The sequence below is a fragment of the Lupinus angustifolius genome, unplaced genomic scaffold, assembly GCF_001865875.1.
Source record: "Lupinus angustifolius cultivar Tanjil unplaced genomic scaffold, LupAngTanjil_v1.0 Scaffold_48_3, whole genome shotgun sequence".
Taxonomy (NCBI): domain Eukaryota; kingdom Viridiplantae; phylum Streptophyta; class Magnoliopsida; order Fabales; family Fabaceae; genus Lupinus; species Lupinus angustifolius.
In genome coordinates this window covers 2,801-21,857 of record NW_017722081.1, presented here as the reverse complement: position 1 = coordinate 21,857, position 19,057 = coordinate 2,801, and the positions used below count along the sequence as shown (strand labels likewise).

Sequence of the window (19,057 nt, the reverse complement as noted above, 5' to 3'; positions counted from 1 at the left end):
TAAATAAAAAATAAGAAAATGATTAATCACCTAACTAGTAAAAAAATCTTTTTTTTGATGGATCATCACTGATGAATCATCTAATTAAAAAGAAAATCTTTTACTAATGAACAATTAATATAAAAATCATCTTAATAATAAATAATTAATAAATTGATATTTGTATTAATGAGTCATTAATTAGAGATCATAAATTAATAAGAAAACCATGTTATCAATGGGTCATTAAATTCAAGGTTACCACTTACCACCAAAAACACAATCCGAGAAAAAAAACAACTTTGAGAGAGAGAGATTTACCATATTTTACAGAACACTGCTACCAAACAATTTTCTTTTTTTCTTTTTGAAAAATAGAGAACAGTTTTACAAACTAGTAAACAGACATACCCTTATACCATCACCATTACAACAAACATAAGAAGTTGACAACCACAAAACAAGATTCAAGGGATGGTGACTTTGAAGTATACCAAAATTTACTATTTGGTTCTAGTTTTTTTCCCTCTGCCACATTAGGGAAATAAATATCTTTAGACAATACAAGTATTTAAATCAGCCAAGTGTTCTTAAAATTTATAACTAACAAAAGAAAGGAACTAGAGTATCTGCAACAACATAGGGAAAAGCCTCAAACATAATGCTGTCCAGATCAAAATAGGCTTCATCACCAAATTGATGCAGAACATCTCTACACTTGAAACTTCTGGTGCTTGGTTTTCCTGCTTAAAATAGCATTCAGAAATCATAAGAACTAAAATTTCCATGTTATATATTGAAATTCAACTACATTCATCATGATATTAGAAATCATTAAAACACCAGAGGAAGGGTTAGACTTATATGACATGAAACATTAGAAACTTTTTCCCCAACAGGCATGAGAATTATTATATTATCTCAAACATTACTCAATTTAACTGTACCAAGTTGTTGTAAAAACTATTGTACAACAACAAAAGTTTCCCCCACTAGGTGGGTTCAGCTTATATGAATCAAACAACACTGTGTTGCCATACACTACTTCAATAACAATAATAATAAAAGATCATAAAATGAAATGGGACCCTTGATCAAATGACATATTTGCATTGGGTGGATCAATCTCTAGATCTTTCAACTTTATCATTTATATTCAACTTGTTCCGTACTTCATTGTCCAATACCTCAACCCTATATGCCAAGAGGTGACTAATTCTACCATCCATAACATAACTATAGCCTTTTTTTTATATAATTCACTGAAGGGGGCAAAACTAAGTCTTTTGCTATGTCCAATATAAGTAAATCGATACCATCAATCCCACAATTTTAGGATTATCGAAACCATTAAGCCACTGCTGTCAAAGGATGGAAGACTTCTGTATGGAAGGGATTTTATTCAAAAGCCTATCACACAAAACATAAGAGGCAACCAATGGTGGAACTATTGTTGCATTAAAATCCTGAAATGGCAAAGTCCAATTTAAGTCCTAGGCTGTCCGTTTTCACCCTAGCTTAACCCCATTATATGTTTAAATTTCCCCGGGTAAACCTAATTACACCAATATATCAAGTAAAAAGGAAACCTCCATAAACAGAATTCTCTCCAGATCAAGCTGATTTTCTTTTGAGCATTTAACCATTTCGGACTTGACGATGAGACAATGTACATAGAGAAAGTGAGGAACAGTATTCTCTCCCAAGATTTTAAAAGGGAACATATCTTACAGGCTCTTTAATACATTTAAAGATACCCTTGACACCTAAAGAGAGAAAAGACCCCATTTGACTAGCTACTAATTGAACTAGGAAGGGCACGGGACTCTGTAAAAATCGCAAATGCTATAATTAGAAATCTTTTAGATATTGATCCTGAAATTAGCCGAGAGGGGGGGAAAGCCTCCAAGTTAAATATAGTTCTTTCTTCCTTTTCTTAAATATTTTACATCTCCTGCTTCCTGCTAAACACATACCATGACACGAAGGTTTTTAAATCATGAAACCTGTGAATTTAGTACATGTACAATGAAAAAAAGTACAAAAAAAATTATACCTGTTAAGACACAAGGTTCAATGAAATACAATATGACAGGATTGGAAGCTTCTTTGAAGAGTAGACAAATTTCTGCGAATTTGGAGATGTGCATCTAAATCTAGGGAACTTGCGATATAAATTGTCATTGTCTCCAACACTCTTGCATTCTGCAGGATATACCCTACAAATTCCTTTTCACTTTCCCATCCTTGATACTCTTTAAGGCAGAATGTTTTGAGATGCACCAAAAGGCAGTCAGGAACATGCAGCGGATTATTCCATTTAGAATCTTGTCCCTTTGTATATTTCTGTGTTTCCTGCAATAACAAAATTCAGCGTTCAATCCTGCAATAACAAATACAAAGTGAATAACAAATAAAACATAATATGTTTAAGCTAATATTCAAGATGTGTTCATTCATCAAAATGGAAGCACATTTATAGGCTGTTGAACTAGATAGAAAAACAACCTCCATTAATAAAAATGTAAATTCGAAGAAACAATAAATGTATTGTCCTCCAGTAAGTCCTTTGGTACAAAGAAAAGGCAAACCTTTTGAAAAGGTCTAGACCCATTTATTCAAAAGGGGAAATGTAATTATTCAGAAAACTGGAAGAAAATTGAAAAGTTACACGATCGCACAACATCCAAGTCGTGTTGTTCCTTCATAACTTTGCATTATTCTATCCTCTAGGATCAAATACGAACCTTATATATTCATCCTTTATTTTAATGATTCCAAGCACTATTGTGATACCAATAAGGCTTAATCTTTCACTTCCTAGCACACTTCATTCCCTCCTTCTTTAAAAGAATTTATCATCGAATTCACTTCTTTATTGAGGATTGACTGAGTGTGTGTCATTTGAAATTGTGTGATGGTTTCATGGTGATTGTTCTTCTTGTCCACTTGAGATAAACTTCCAAAATCGAGCTGGAAGAGCAATGAAGCACTTGGGGCGATGTCAACTTCTTTTCGCAAATTCTGCACAAAAGAAAAAAAACACTAGAAATAGAAAGTACATTAGATACATTAGTATTCCAACTTTTTTTTCCTCACTTTTCTCTCAATTATTTTTATTTTCTCTCCTTTCCTATTTTATCTAAGCTCTTTTTATTTCCTTTTTTTCTTCTTTTCTCTCTAGTTCTATCTTTTATTTAATTTAATTTAATTTAATCATTGCGTGAAGCATCAAGAGATAAAGAAACAAAAGTTATCATATGTCCATTATGATGAAAATAGAGTGTGTTGGAAGAACCAAGCAATAATGCAAGTTTTGTTTTATGTCATGGTACATCAAATAAAAGAGAACATGTCTTCGTATAGCAAAGGGGATAAAAATCTCTTTAATATAGCAAATGATCAATAAACTCTTATTTGAAATTTAAATAGAAATTTTTGTCAACCAAAAAGTAACTCGAACTTTGTTGCTATAATAAAAATTATCATTTATAAAAAAAATTATTTTTGTACAATACTTATACTTAAGAATATTAATTATAAATGTTTGTGATATAAATTTTGGGATTAATCAAAGATGGAGGGGGTCACGAAAATGTTTCTCGCTCTCATATTATCTTCGAACGGTCGCGCTACGCCGCTTCTTTTCATTCGATTAATTCCTAAAATCAACAAAAGTACTATTTTAAATGATAATCAATAACAATTAATAATAAAATCATTCTCATTAATATATAAATATTCAAAACAAATATTTTCACTAAAAAATAAATTTGTCAACCACATTAAGGATGAATGAAAAGTCATATCTGAGTGCTTCTTTCTCTCAACTCATCATTCGGACGGTCACGCTACGTCACTTCTTTCCATAATTAAAACATTCAACCAACAACCAGGTTCCAACTAAGAACTACATAACATTGATTCCCTATCTAAAATAGGGATACATAGGAGCAAGTTCACCTTGTCAAGCACAATAATAAATAAATAATTTTTTACCTCCTTAATAATTAATTAAATAACCAAATAATTTTAAAAGCATAATATAAGCGATATCATTTACTGAGGGGTGTCGTTTAAAACGAGCAGATAAGGTGCTAATACCTTACATATTCCATAACCGACTCCTGAACTTGGATATCAAAAATTCACAACCCAATGTAATTGGGCTAAAATATTTTCTACATTTTTTACCATAAAATGTAGTGGTGACTCTAATAAAGTCGTGCAGTCGAAAGTCATGGTGCGACAATACTAATATTGTTAGAATGATACTTAACATCAACAATGAGAAAACATAACTTCCCTTGGATATGACATCGAATTTGAAAGCTTTGTTCATCTTCAACATCATATTACATCGATCACGGTTTCAAGAAAGCTCGATTATTCCTTTACTCTTCCTAGAGCTGGCTCTAGATACCACTTGATGCAAACCTACTTTGCAGATCCTTGTTGAATGGCTATTCTAGTGGAATGCTTACATATTTAGGTGTTTATGAGTGTAGGATGGTAACTTAACTAACATGCACTAACATAAAAAACAAGGTTAAAGATGAATTTGTGGAAGGTAAGAAAGGGAAATGAAGAACCCAAGTGGTGCAATAGCCAAGCATTGTTGATAAACCAATAGTTGGATGCCACAAAGAGTAATTAGCCCAATAATTAGTCCCTAGATCGGTTCAGCTAAGAAGCAAAGAGAACACTCCCCACAATATGCACTAAGCAATATGTTTAAGTTGTAATTCAAGATATATTCATTCATCAAGATAGAAGTAGGTTTGTTTGCAGAACTAGATAAGAAGAAAACCATCATTAATGAAAATGCAAATTCTAAGAGAGCAATAAATGTTTTGTCTCCCACTAAATCCTTTGGGACAAGGAAGATGCAAATATTTGAAAGATCACATACATCATAACAAAAATGTGAGTTTTAGATCAGAAGGGACCACTTATTCAAAGGGAAATTACAATTATTCAAAGAATTGGAAGAAAAATGAAAGGTGTTCGACCACGGCCCCCAAGTCCTATTGTTACTTCACATATTCACATCATTTTATCATGCATGGTCAAATACGAACCTTACAGATTCATCATTTATTTTAGTGATTTCAACCCCTGTAAACTCAATAAAGCTTAATCTTTCATTTCTTGCATTAGTCGAAGGTTTTTCATTCAAATCGTGAGTTGCCCATCCTTGACACATATCAGAAAGGATGATAATGACAACGTAAGGAACTTTTACACTATCCATACATCATTCATGAGTGATAGTATAAAAATTTTCACTGATTGAAAAATGATATTATGCTCATAAATAAAATGAGCCAAATGTTCTTGGAAATTCATGCTCCTATTAAAACATTAGAAGACTCTCCTACTTCTTTTCAAATTTAATAAATGTGGATTAATCATTTATCTCATAAATAAAATGAGCTAAAAGTTCTTGAAATTTCTTGCTCTAGTTCATTAGAAGATTCTCATACTTCTTTTTCAAATTTGATACATGTTAATTGGTCATATATCTTTTTCATATAGTTTATAGTGCCATTTCCTTTTTGTCACCTTTTAATTTCTTTTTCAAATGTGCAATTTAATCAATTCTATACATTTATCATGTTACCATAAGTGATCTATTAGATTTGGTTCTTTTGTCTTATGCAATTGACCTCAGAATTGAGTATACTTCCAACAAATTCTGACCCACAATTTTCAACTCTTTACCATGAAATATAACACAAGTCAATATCCATGATCTTTACAGAAGGAAAAGGAAGTGGAAGAAACAAGCTTTGTGACCCATATATATATCTTTTTCAATACTTTCTCAAGTTAAAATTGCATGATTACAATCACAAACAATTGTTGTATTTTTGTCTAACAATGTTCCTAGTAATTAGAACAGTAGTATTTGAAGGAGTAACAAAGAACATATATGGAACCATAATTCAGAAACCACTATGTCCAAACAAATACATGGATCTTGTCTGCTTCATTGTTAATTGTCCACATAAGAACCTTGTTGTTCAAGAAATGTGGAGCTCATGCCGGAAGATTAAGCTTTTGGTTGTTCTTCCAACTGCATGGCGCAATTTGTAAATGCTCGCGACTCGGTTGAATAAGGAATGCTAGAATTAAATAAAAATGGATACGAAAAGTAGGACAACTTACCTTTGGAAATAGTAATAGAAGAAGTCGGCATAGAGCAGTGTTTGAACAAGGCCCGAAATCCATGCTGCAATATAGAGCATACCAAATGGAATCAGGAAGGCATTTTCAGGGGAAGCAATAATGGGATGCCCCAAATTCATAAGTAACAGAAACTCAGTTCATGAATATTATTATTTATTACACCGTGCATATAAAAAGGGTGGTCCGGTACACGAGACTCCGACTTAGTGGAATCAGGGGAGGGTAGACGTATGCAACCTTACCCTGCAAGCGGAGAGACTATTTTCAGGATTTGAACTCGTGACTTCATGGTCACTAAGCAACAACTTTATCGTTGCGTCAAATGTGGAACAAAAATCCTCCTGTAGTGAATTCTATGCTGTGAATTCAAGATTTGGTAAATATTTCAAAGGGCTTAGAAACCAGGCTTGTGTTATGGTTGTTTAAATGATAAGGAATACAGCACAATGCTTTAAATACATCTAGATTTTCCACATTTTCATATAGTATGAAAATTGAGAATATGCAACTAGGAACACAATACCAAACCACAAAAAATATGTTGACTACTGCAAAGAAGATGTAGCTACTAATATGCAGAAAAAGCATAAAACAATAAGGATAACCATAAAACACGAGAAAAGGAGTCGTACTTATCCAATGGATAAAGTGGGGCTCGGTAAAGTAGCGGTAGATCCAATTGAGAATGTATAGTGCTCTATACGCACTGCAGTTAGGCATACAAAAAAAGTATATTAGTTTTTATGATCCACAGACTTCAAAAAAAGTTATAAGTGAATTGATAAAAAATGCATATGCATCACATCATGAACAAATTGCAGGGAAATTATACAAAGATGAAATGAACTACTTAAACAAAGGAATCTTCATTAGGCCCCCAAAGCTCAAATAGTTGACACTTGACATTAACAGACGTAATATAGGTTAGATTTCATATTAGCTTCGTAGACAGAATCGAGCAAAAGTGAGACTACAAGCTTGTAAAAGTTATCAAGTGACTACTCTTATGCCCATGCCATGAGCCAGGGAAATCTAATAGGAGTAAAAGACAAAGGGATCATCGTTTCATTGATTCTTGGAACCGAAGCGCTAAAATCCTGTATCAGATGAAACTTAACAGCTCGTGTAACCTCGGGAAATTAAGGTTGGTATTTTAGTCGAATCATCTCCAGGCTTGTGCAACGGTCTAGAATGAAAAATAATAATCTGATATGTACTTTGAAGTCCTACTAACTGTCTGGGAAGTAGGAATTGGTTATGAAAAAAATGAGAAGATGAAGAAAACTAAAAACATAACCTTCATAGTCCGGGATTTTATTTAGGTACTAAGCCTAAGTGTCACATGTGTAGTTGCAAAAACTTGGGGACCATAATCAGTCAGTCGGACTTTCGATCCGACACATAAAAACTGTTAGCTAGAGATCATATAATTTGAACATTTTTCAGTTATTTGGCTGTTGATCAGTAGGTGACACATCTTCAAAACATAATAGTTTCCAATTCCATCGCTAAATGCAATATTAAGAACTACAAAGATCTAGAAACATATAATACTGTTTAAAACCAGATGAAGGGGGTCATAACTTACCCGAGAAGAAACACATATTGTCCTGTCAAATTGTCAATATTTCTAGTTCTCTGTAACAATACTAGTTGAGGAAGTATAGCAACGGCTTCCAAATACAGGGAAAATGCCCACATCACCTAATCCATGTAAATATGTTTTAGCAAGTTAATGCACAATCAGCTTAGAGAAAAGTCGAAAGGGTATGTAAATAGTTGCACAACAGTTACGGACAACAAATAACAACAGTTGCATACTAACCTCTCTAAATGTGAATCTCTCATTGATAACTAGAGCCAATAGTAAGCAGGGAAGTATAAGAATATAATGGCGAAAAGTATCTTGATCTTTGTTATATGTTCTACGAACAATCTTGTGGTACCTCATGTACCACACAATAGAAAATGAGCTTCCTAAGAAAATCAACTTCATAGTGGTATTATATACTGATATATAATGAGTAAAGATATCCAAGTAGCGAGAAGCAAAAACAAGTGCATAGAGTTCTTGAGTCTTCAACGATACACCTGCGTATAGATAAGATGTATCCAATGTCAAAAACAACCAAATTTCTGTTGGTGCCTACTACTCTGAACTCTGAAGAATAAATCCTTATTCTTTGTCACTCATTCTAGCGTTTTAAATTGCACTCCCCAACTGTAAATGTGATCGCAATATTGCGGTTTCAGGAGTCTCCACAAGAGTATTGCAAAGGTTGACAATAAACCGAACCAACTCGACATTCGTTCGTAACTGAATTATTATTTAGCTTGATAATATTGGTTCATGAACCAAACGAATCAAACTTGAGCTAAGTACAGTTTGATTCACGAGTTTGCTTAATTATATATGAGTGTCAAGTATGTATAAATTTGTATATATATAGTGTAGAAAACAAGAGTAAATGAGTTGAACCAAACACTTCGCAAACTCTCGACAAACCAAACCAATTCGAGTTGTCGAGTCGAACATTTCGCAAAATTCAATCGAGCCGAATTCAAGTGGGAAACATAGCTCGATTTGAAGTCAAGTCGATTTTCGAGCTTAACAAATCCTTATCAACCTGAACACTTATTCGACTCCTTTCTAGCCTTAGGTATCGTGAATGCAATTCTGGCCACATTTTCCAGCATTCTTTCCAATTGTGGAAACCCAACTTTGTGTCTTCCTTAACATATAATTACTCATGAAATCACAAAACATATAATAATTTCACAAGTTTTAATTGTCCCATTGATATCAATAACATTCTCACAAAACCCACATTTAAAAATCAAAACTTTATCCAATCCAACACAAAATGAAGAACATTAATGTTGAAAAAAATGAGAAATGATATGATACCAGCGCAAGATTTGATGGTATGGATCTTGAGGAGAAGGACAAGGACACTAGCCAAATGGGTCATATCCCCAGATAACCTGAAAATATTCATTTTTTATCGATCGGATCTCAGATTATGGGTCGATCACAAATTCTTTGCTTTCAACAATTCTGCAACAATATCCCCAGAACACTATGAACATGTTTATATAAAATGTATCACTTTTCCTTCAATCTTATATCATACTTTAATACAATTATCAAAAGAAATGCTTCATGTACCCAAAAAAAATCAAAAGAAATGCTTTGAAAAATTTATATCATTGCATTATCTATTATTTATTTTAATTATTATCGAGTTTTTAAACAAGTTAATGCAAATAAATGGTTAATAATATATATCTTTACCCACTTACTCTTATTGATTTAAGTATAATAATTAGGGTTATGTGATACAAGATATTGATATAAGTTACAAATTGATATTGTGTCAATTTAAGTGTATGATTGCAACAAAATATTTTTTTATTTTCATTTTACTTTTTTAGTAGCGTGTTGATAGATACTTCATGTCTACCGACTTGCATTTTTATTTTATAATATTAAGTATTAAATTTGTATTTTTTATTTTATGAGAATTAGAATATTTTTTATTTGATGTATTTCATGTTATAATTTTTGTATTTATTATGATATCCAACTTAAAGTGAGATATATTAATTATAGTTATCTAGGATTATAGTTATTACTTTAAAAATAAGAAATATTAAGGATAAAATAAGAAAAGAAAATCATAGTGGTAGTTATTTCAAGTTTTAACTTTATATATAGTATAGATAGAAGTATAGAGTATATAAGTATGACCCTATGGTCTGGGTAAATCAGTCTACTTAAGAAGAAAATCATAAACTAAATTCTTCCTCATCTTTTGAGTGTGCATCACATCTTTGAGAATCAAAGTCTTCCTAGATGTAAACTTCAGCTGCACATTAGGGATGATAATAGGCTGAGCGGGTATAGTAGTGCATACATGTGCCCATACCCAACGAGTTTTCAATTTTAATTATATTTTTATATATTTTATAATAATCTATATAAAACTAATTATTACTTGAGTAATATGATATGTATATGATATTTTATGATTATAGTCCAATCACTAAATTTATTATCAAATAATAATAAAATAGACAAAATATATTGTTAAAATATTTATAATAAAGTATAAAATATTTAATTAAAATATATATGTGTACCTATAGGGCGTGTATTATGATATCATCTCCACCCATAAGCTATTTTTGTAGTATCCATTGTGGGTATTTTGAAAGGTATCCATAGATCATGTATTTTTGTCATCCCTACCCCACATCACTAGTTTAAACAATATATAACAACGGTGTGAGAATCACCCAACAACACTTTCTTGTCATCAGCATCAGTGTATTTTTTAACATAATATGATCATAGTAGATATGGTGGGAGGCGTCAATATCTACCCACCATCCATCAGATCCTCCAACCATATTAACCTTGGATAACACCACCATAAGTGGTTCATCATTTATGTTGGCTTCTGTATGATGATCCACTAGTTTATTCATGCATTTGCATGTCATATGACCTAGTTTCCCACATTTGAAGCAGATAAATAAGTTGTCAGAGTAATTCTTAGCAGGTAGTTTAGCATATTGGACATTCTAGGGTTCAAATTCTTGTTGCAACTGATGTTCTTGGTCTTATTCACATTGTGGTTCTGATTCTTAAAATTATTGTCAGTAGTAGGCTTTAGAACCACACCTGAGAAGTTCTTCTGAGCCCTGTTGTTGTCGATAATTATCTGATCTTATCTACGAGTCTCTTTTTTAATGCAAAGACGAGTGATGAGAGATTTCAAAGAGAATTATTTGGTCTTGTTCCTTAGAAGGTTTTTGAAGTCCTTCTAGCCAAGAGGCAGTTTGTCAAAAATGACAACCACTTGGAATTGCTCGTCTAGGGGCTAGGGGTTAGCGGTTATGGTTTAAACCACGAAACTGGTATAAGTGAACCGAACCAAACTGTAAAATGTGGTTCGCTTCAGTTTCGCGGTTCGGTTATTTTTTAAGGAACAATTAATGTTCTGTTCGGTTCATGATTTTAGAAATTTAGGAACCATTGGAACAGAACCGAACCACATATTAAAAAAATATGTCATAGAGAATAATATTGTATTATTGCTTGAATTCTTCAACCAATTTTGTGGCTTAAATTATCAATTTACTGTGAATTATAGTGATATATGCTACTAAATTATTATTATTATGTTAGTGTTATATATTATTACTTACTAAATTGTTATATATGTGATAACATATCCTCTAACTTTTGTGGTACTGGATTTGAAAGTAACATATACCATAAATTGTTATACATGTATTGCTATATAACTTACTAATTTTTAATTGTAATATTATATATGTATTACGTTCCTCATTGATATATATATATATATATATTACTAAAGTGTTATGTATGTTACTAGTTGTGAATTATATTATTATATATGTTACTAATATATATATATATATAATTGTTAATTGTATTATTGTATATGTGACCATTCAGTTTTTTCTTCCTAAATTATGTAATTGTTGTACATGTTACTAACAAACAATTAAGAGCTTCAATTTTTTTACTAATAATAATAGTAGTAATTTTCATTTTATAACAAACAATGTTCTTTATAATACATTTTGAACTTAATTGTTCAATTTTTTTAAAAAAATAACCATGAAAATCAAATCGAACCAAACTATTCATGAGCGATTCAATTTGGTTCTTGAAATAAAATTTGTGGTTAATTGAGGTGAACCAAACCATGTCTTTTTATTTGGTTCGGTCACTGAATTGCACAAAAAATCAAATCGAACCAAACTTTTACACCCTACCACCCTCATAAATGAGTTCATGAGCAATTTTTTGTATCTCATGGTACTAAGACTTTACTGATTTATCATCAGTCATCTCATACTTGAGGTAGCGGATAACAACATATTTTTTAGTCACACTTTCCTCGGTATCATATTTTTTCTCAAGTGCATACCAAATTAATTTGGTAGACTTGTATGAGTTGTAGTAATCATAGAGATCATCAGATAACTCATTCAGAATGAAATTTTTACTCAGGTAATCACTTTGATTTCATGGAGCTATATCAATAATCAGTTTATTCCTCTCATCCTTTTCAGCTTTTTTCGGCACTATTGAGACATCAGTTTTCAGAACATGAGCAGTTTTTCTCATGATGAGAAAAAATTTCATCTTATGTTGCCACTGTTTGAAATTATTCCCATCAAACTGAAATAGTTTGTAAGGTCAAAGTTGTTCGATCCAGTAATATTTTCTATGAATGTCATTGTAGGAGGAAACGTCTTAAAATTGTTATTTATATAGTTTGCAACAATTCTAAATGGGACAAAAGAATAATTACTAGCTAAGTCATGATCAAATCGCTCTTTTAAGACATTTGTGGTGCAAGCAGACTATCAACTATGTTTTCCCCTTGATAAAACAGTTTAACTCTCTGTTTTCGAATTCTCACTATGATATAAGAACTAAACTCGAATACACCCACAATATGGCTACCACTATAAATTCTCGAAATACCCACAATATGGTTACCTATGTCAATTCTATTTTCCCACAATTTGACTATTAGTGTCAGTTCTAGAAATTTCCACAATTTAGTTATGTGTGCCAATTTTAGTACCACGGAAAGAAAGAAATAGAAGTTGGTCGATAATGCTTCGACAGAGATTATGAGGGAGAAAGAAGATGATGATAAATAAAGTACTCAACTTGGGACGATGAAATATGAAGGGAGGAGACCTTTACTTATTGCCTGAGGCCTCCAACGACCACCTTCGTCCAACGGCTCAGATGGGAGATTGCATCACAAAATGGCCAGATCATCTGACGGTCAGGAGGAGTCCAAGGTCACATGACCAGATTGTCCTTCACCTTGACCAGTTCTTCCTCCCCACTCTCCAACTACGTGCTAACTTAGTCACACATGTGTTGGCTTGGTTAGCCACACATCTAAGAAAAATTAAATTTAAAAACAAAATTGTTTAAAAATATGTTGGACCCAAGCCTAAACCCAGCTCAATTTGTCCGCTTACCACAAAACTCATTGTACCACTTGAGACATATCACAAAGGTGCATTTAAGGCTTATAAAGTATTTTAAATTTTTTCTTCTATTATATGTAAGACTTTCGAGTTTTCTCATTTCACACCTAAAAGTCCTCGTTAATGACCCCATTAAATTTTCTTTAAAATCATGCAAGTTCCAACACAATAATAAAAGTGAAGTAGAAATTACTACTTAAGGTGATATTGAGGAAGGTTAAGAATGAGTGAGATGAAGAAATGAAACAATGCAAAGTTTAAGGAAAATAAACTTATTGCTTGAGGGGAGAAGACAAAGTTAAGAGGAAGAATAGAAAATCCTTTAAATACAGATTCTGACGAAGATTTAAATTTTAATGATGATTATAGTTATGTAGGGAATTCTCACGTAGCAAAGAAAAGGAACATTTCACTAAGGGTTTGTTCGGGAGTTGAATTTTGGAGGGGAATGAAAGGAAATGATTGGAAGCCATGAAATACACTTATGAGATGACTCTCAAGCCTTTCATTTCTCTTCATTTCCCTCCAAAATCCAACCATCAAACAAACCCTAAGAATGGAAGCCAAACCAGTAAAGGGTAAAACAAAATTTGGACATGCAACAAAATTACGAAATAGTTTAGATCAATTAGTTGTAACACCAGAAAGTCAAAGTGAAGCTTAAAAGGGTAATTTGGTGAACTAGATTTGACTAAGTGAACTTTGTAGAGTCATACAAATGTCTACCTAATTACCAACAAGACATTGATCTAGTAGTGTAAGACCATGTTAAATTATCATGATGACTAAAAGGTTAATAGTTTAATTCATGTGAGTAATATTTGTTGGAAGAGCAACTATACACATTAAAAGAGATTAGTTTCTTAGCAAAATATGAAGAAATATCCTTAGTAGTACAAAAAAATGTTTAAATAATTTGTTTTAAAATTAGATTATGTAAAAATATAACTTTATAGTGTGTCACACTTATGTCTTGAAATTTCTTTTAGTAATTTTAATGTTCAACACATCTTCAGATTATGGAGTTATCACATTCAAAGGCGTATAGATTTTTTTTTAAATGATTAATACTATTTATCTATTAACTTTTCATTTATATCTTGTTATAAATTTTAATACTTTTTTATAAATTTAGTTTAGAAAATTTTGAGTTTTAAGTTAATAAAAATATGAACCATCAAATAACTTTTAGATTAGAATGAAGAGACAAAAATCAAACAATTTTCAATTTGTGGCTTTTCTTTATGAAAAAGCTTTTAACTCAGAAAAAAGTCTAAGCTAAAGGTAGCACCTATAATTGATCAATGATCCTCCTTGACACAAAACGTGCAGTGTCCTATGCTCTTGTTCATTTACCATAACTATCTTACACACCTTCCTTCACTGTGTAATATTTGTTTTTTTGGATTTAATATATATATTGAATAGTATAAGTATTTTTTACACTGTTACCAAATCATTCACCATTGATTTATTAATTATGGTTGACTCTTACATAAAAGTAATATAAATCAATGGTAAATGATGCACTGACAGTCAATGATTTTAAACTCTTGTTTTTTTATATTATGAATGATATTTTTTCATCCTTTTAGTTAATGATCTAATCAATTTCAAAGTACGTAAGTGCCCACTCCCACTGGGTTATCGTGGAGATCTAGCAAAGTCTTATATCATTAGACCATTAATTTGTTGGTATATAATATTGGTTGAATGAATAAAATGCTATTAAATTATTAGTCGAAAATGACATATCCTCGTATTAAATCTCATAAAGTGAGTAGTAATATATACCATAAAATGATATTTTATTTATTAATAACTGATATATAAATGACGTATATATGATGATTTAGTAGGAGAATATACCTTAAGTCAATATTAAAAAATATATAAATATTATAAAACCAATAAAATGGAAAACCGCAGAAGACAGAACAGATAGCATAGGAGTGAGAGAAACAAAGGGCGTTTCATTTGGGTTCATCATCATAATCTTATTATTTATTTATATATCTATATATTTTCATATATATATATATATATATATATATATATATATATATAGTTATAGTTATAGACACATGTATCATGCAGCATAGTGAATTTGTGTAATGTTTTGATTTTGAGAGTGACAAAGAAGATATAAATTAAGGATTTTGATCAGTAACACCACTTTGGTTGCTGATACTGAAATGAATTTCAACAATGACAAGTACCTCTCTTTCCCCTTTTCTCTATCTGGGTTTTTAATTTTTTAATTTTTCAATATGTAATTTCTGATTTTGTTGCCCTTCATTTTCTTTAAACAATTTGTGTTTTTACTTGTAACTTTTTATTTATTTTATTTTGTTACATATGGGGTTGTTGATTTGTATTCATGTTGGTGCAATTTTTCTAACTAGTGGTACCAAATGCTGGAAAATAGTTATAGTTATCATCAATTTTATAATTTCATGTTTGTGGTATTTTAGAGCAACCACAGTCGTTGTTCTTAAGGTTTTCGAGCAACCACAATTTTATAATTTTATAAAATATGAATTTTATAATTTGTACTTTATATGCTCTTGAGCTTGTTAGATTTATGTCTTCTACTTTTTGCCTTTTTTCCTTTTCTTTCTTCTTTATTCTGTGGTTAATTTGTATGAGAGATTCTTCACTAGAAGAACTAGTCTTTTGGATTGGGTTTTCTTCTGAATTTAAATCCAAAATATCGACACTTTAGTCCGCTATGGTTGAGTGTTGTGTTGAAAAATGATAAATTGGTGAAGCTACTAAAGAGGAAAGGGTTAATAGATGGGCCATTGTCGATAGAGTGAAGGTACATTGAACGCTGTCATTAACCGATGAAAGAAAACAGCATAAACAGATACTTTGATTGCTTTCTAACATAGAATCTGATATTTCTTTAACCTTTTATTCGTCTGGTGGTTTGGTTTAGTACTTCAGTTTACTCACATTGTCAATTAGTGTTGGATCCATTGACTTTCCGTTGGCTTGTCTATAGTTTTAATTTTGATATCTTTCCACATTGGTTCTGGCATTGACTTGTTTTGTGATTTTGCGTTTTTTCCAAAAAATCCATTGTCGCTTGATAACCGTTTTCCTTTTACTCCATGTTAAATGGTGCTAGGGAGCCGTGGGATTGGCATAGTGAAGACTTTTGTCTCCAAAACACTTCTGATTTCGGTACGACTCACTTGTCATCTTAGTTAATTTCTCTAAATAAATGACGTGTGACAAAATCTCGTTATTTGAGCAGACAATCCTCAACAGTTGTGGAATGAAACAACCCCTGTTAAGGATTGTGGGGAATTGGCATACAATGTCAATCGTAGTGGTAAGACAGTTCCTCGCCGGGCATCTTCGTTCACGTGTCTTGCGATCAATATCTGCGATTTGAATATAATTTTTATTTTCATTACTATTATACTGTTGTCCTTTTTAATTCAAATAATGTGGATTTCAGAATCTCGTCAGGCGCAAAAGGAACCAGATGGCTGTAGGGAAACTTCTTCACAAGCCAAGAGACGGCGAATGCTACAGTTCAAAAGCCAAGATGTGGGTCATTCCAATTCCAATGAACAGATGTCTTTAGAATGTCCGAAATTAAATGTCAGTTCTAGTAAAATTTTCATGTAGTGACTAGTTACACCCATAGCATTGATTTGTATTGCAACCTTGTGTCTGTTCATCTATGAAGCCATGCTTATTAAAAGTTTTTGCTGCATCAAGTTTACCGTAACCATATGGCGGTTTGGTTTTGGTATAGACGCCTGTGTTAACTTAAACATTTGTGATGAGGATGACCACTAAAGCTAGATAATGAGATGTTCGCTTTAAATCTGTGTTAGACTCTCTTCCATGCTTCACAGTTATTACTTGATCATATATATTTCTATTTTGCATGAATCCTCTATGTCGTTATAGGTTTTAGTAAGGTTCTTGTGTTTTGGCTTGATTAAGGTTCTTGATTATTTTCATATGCCTTCAACTGTTTGTGATTTTTAGGGAGTCAAAACATACGAGATATTGCTATAATTTTACATTTTTTCTTGTGAAGTTATCCAACTGTACTGTGTTGCTTCCGGTGAGATGTATGACTGTTATATTATGTGTGTAGGGGAAAGAGGATGATACCGAGGATGTTATTCCAGAAGTGTCACAATGGTTGTCTGGAGCATCAGGTTTGCCTTTGGCGAGATTCTGCTTTGAATTTTTTTTAAATCGCTTTGATAATTTATATGAATGTTAAGTTCTTATTTTCCTCCGATTGCAATGGAATATGCATTAGCAAATGCATTGGCATCGACATCGGCCTCGGTCTCCAGTTATGAGGACCTTGATTTTGAGTCAGCTGAAGGGTGGCTTGCAGATTGCCTCAAGGGTGTTGAAATGCAACTACGTCCTGATGATGTGTAAGCCCCTAAGGACCACCACTAATTCATGTCATATATTTGTTTGCATAAAATAATCTGATCATTATGTTTTTTGACTCAGGAATTTTTCTGGGGCAGATGATGTCCATGTCGGTCATGCAGGTACACGACATTGTTCGCCATCTACTATTGTCTTCTAATATTGTTTTTTCCTCCCTTCTTCATTCTTTCCTCGACACGTTAAAACTTATTTGAAAAGTTTATGTGCTACTGCAGAGCTGTGTGACTTGCCGCCAGCACTTGAACAAAATGTGGTTCGGCAGCGCCTCACCAGAACCCCCAAAAACATTGTTTTCAAAGGTTTCCTTTATTCTTGATATTGTTGTTCTTGCTTGTTTTCAAAGGTTTCAAACGCAAAAAGATCCTTATGCTAGGAATTACATTAGACAATAGTTAAACAACAAAACTAAGGTATAGTTCTGAGTATTTGTCGTGTCGTTCTCTAATAAAACTATAACATGCGTAACAGGTCATCAATGAAAACTTTACAAAAAGGATATGCTAGTTAAAGAGTGAAACATGTTATTTTTTTATTAGAGAATAACACCGCGAATTCATCAGATACTTTTACACATGTGTAGGTAGGAAATCTTTTATTCGAACACCTACGAAGTTAGCTTCTGCGGTGGCATATCCATTTGCCTTCATTAAACCCAGTGGTGTCCACGGAGATGTCACTTTGAAGGAAATAAATCAGCGCATTCTGACTCCGCCTCCTTCAAAACCGAAGCAAGGTATTGAGGATCCTTCAGCATACCCCAGATCACCCATTACAGGGAAGCCTGTTGTTGGAAAAACAAAAATTCGAACCGAAGGCGGAAAAGGAAGCATCACAATCATGAGAACCAAAGGCTAAGTTAAGTTCTTCAATACTTACTTTTGTGGGATTGACTTCATTTTATGTAATATAACTAAGCAGATTATAGTTGATATTGCTATATTTTCTTATTTCCTTTTAGTTAGTGAAAACCATATATCACACCACCTTAGTGTTTGTATCTTATAGTTGGGGTTGAGGGCCTTGATATCATGTAGTCACTCATTCTCTTGGTAGATTTTTTTGTTGGAGGCAAGTTTGGAATGAAAATCTTGATATCAATCCCCACAACTTTAGCATATGAAATGAGAAATTTTCTAAGTTTGCTCTTAGTTTTTGTAATTGGATCAAACAGGTTTTAGTTTTATGGTGCCTTGTTTCACAAGTTTTGCATCTCAGATTCAAGGAGGGGTGCATTTGTTTCAGAATTTGCATCTCTTTTTAGTTGTATCTTTTTACTTTTACAATAAACTGGAATTCAGAGAGTGAGTTTGGCGCGATTTAAGGTTGTTGCTTAGTGATTATGAGGCCACAAGTTCAAATCTTGGAAACAACATTTCTGCTTCCGATTGGA

At 32.3% G+C, this 19,057-nt stretch overlaps 2 protein-coding genes and 1 long non-coding RNA gene across 4 annotated transcripts; 1 reads left to right on the top strand and 2 right to left on the bottom strand.

The window, feature by feature from the left end:
- Positions 1-308: 308 nt before the first annotated feature.
- On the bottom strand, positions 309-2,148 carry LOC109338906. Its single transcript, XR_002106604.1, has 2 exons — positions 2,036-2,148; positions 309-725 (listed from the first exon to the last, which is right to left on the bottom strand). It is a non-coding gene; the product is annotated as an uncharacterized LOC109338906 (long non-coding RNA).
- A 3,662-nt stretch (positions 2,149-5,810) lies between these two features.
- LOC109338904 (ER lumen protein-retaining receptor) lies at positions 5,811-9,257 on the bottom strand. The gene is made up of 6 exons (XM_019576254.1): positions 9,080-9,257; positions 7,997-8,262; positions 7,760-7,875; positions 6,804-6,877; positions 6,151-6,214; positions 5,811-6,058 (listed from the first exon to the last, which is right to left on the bottom strand). Exons 1-6 carry the CDS (start codon positions 9,168-9,170, stop codon positions 6,022-6,024), a joined length of 648 nt encoding a protein of 215 aa, XP_019431799.1. The 5' UTR covers positions 9,171-9,257; the 3' UTR covers positions 5,811-6,021.
- Positions 9,258-15,169: 5,912 nt separating this feature from the next.
- LOC109338905 (protein XRI1-like) lies at positions 15,170-18,850 on the top strand. 2 transcript variants are annotated; one of them, XM_019576255.1, is made up of 9 exons: positions 15,170-15,442; positions 16,361-16,416; positions 16,490-16,567; positions 16,697-16,842; positions 17,351-17,414; positions 17,522-17,645; positions 17,728-17,768; positions 17,883-17,966; positions 18,248-18,850. In XM_019576255.1, the coding sequence occupies exons 1-9, from the start codon at positions 15,423-15,425 to the stop codon at positions 18,520-18,522; spliced, it is 888 nt and encodes a 295-aa protein (XP_019431800.1). In that variant the 5' UTR covers positions 15,170-15,422; the 3' UTR covers positions 18,523-18,850. The 2 variants fall into 2 exon arrangements, with proteins under 2 accessions (XP_019431800.1, XP_019431801.1); XM_019576256.1 differs by having other exon boundaries at positions 15,172-15,442; positions 16,697-16,788.
- Positions 18,851-19,057: the final 207 nt, after the last annotated feature.

Excerpts from the sequence above, each read along its gene's own strand:
- LOC109338904 (XM_019576254.1), bottom strand. The coding sequence starts at position 9,170 with ATGAATATTTTCAGGTTATCTGGGGATATGACCCATTTGGCTAGTGTC. Across the intron at positions 8,263-9,079 it reads TACCATCAAATCTTGCGCTG|GTGTATCGTTGAAGACTCAA; the intron begins GTATCATATCAT and ends ATCTATACGCAG. Across the intron at positions 7,876-7,996 it reads AGAGATTCACATTTAGAGAG|GTGATGTGGGCATTTTCCCT; the intron begins GTTAGTATGCAA and ends TACATGGATTAG.
- LOC109338905 (XM_019576255.1), top strand. The coding sequence starts at position 15,423 with ATGAATTTCAACAATGACAA. Across the intron at positions 16,568-16,696 it reads ATACAATGTCAATCGTAGTG|AATCTCGTCAGGCGCAAAAG; the intron begins GTAAGACAGTTC and ends TGTGGATTTCAG. Across the intron at positions 17,646-17,727 it reads CAACTACGTCCTGATGATGT|GAATTTTTCTGGGGCAGATG; the intron begins GTAAGCCCCTAA and ends TTTTTGACTCAG.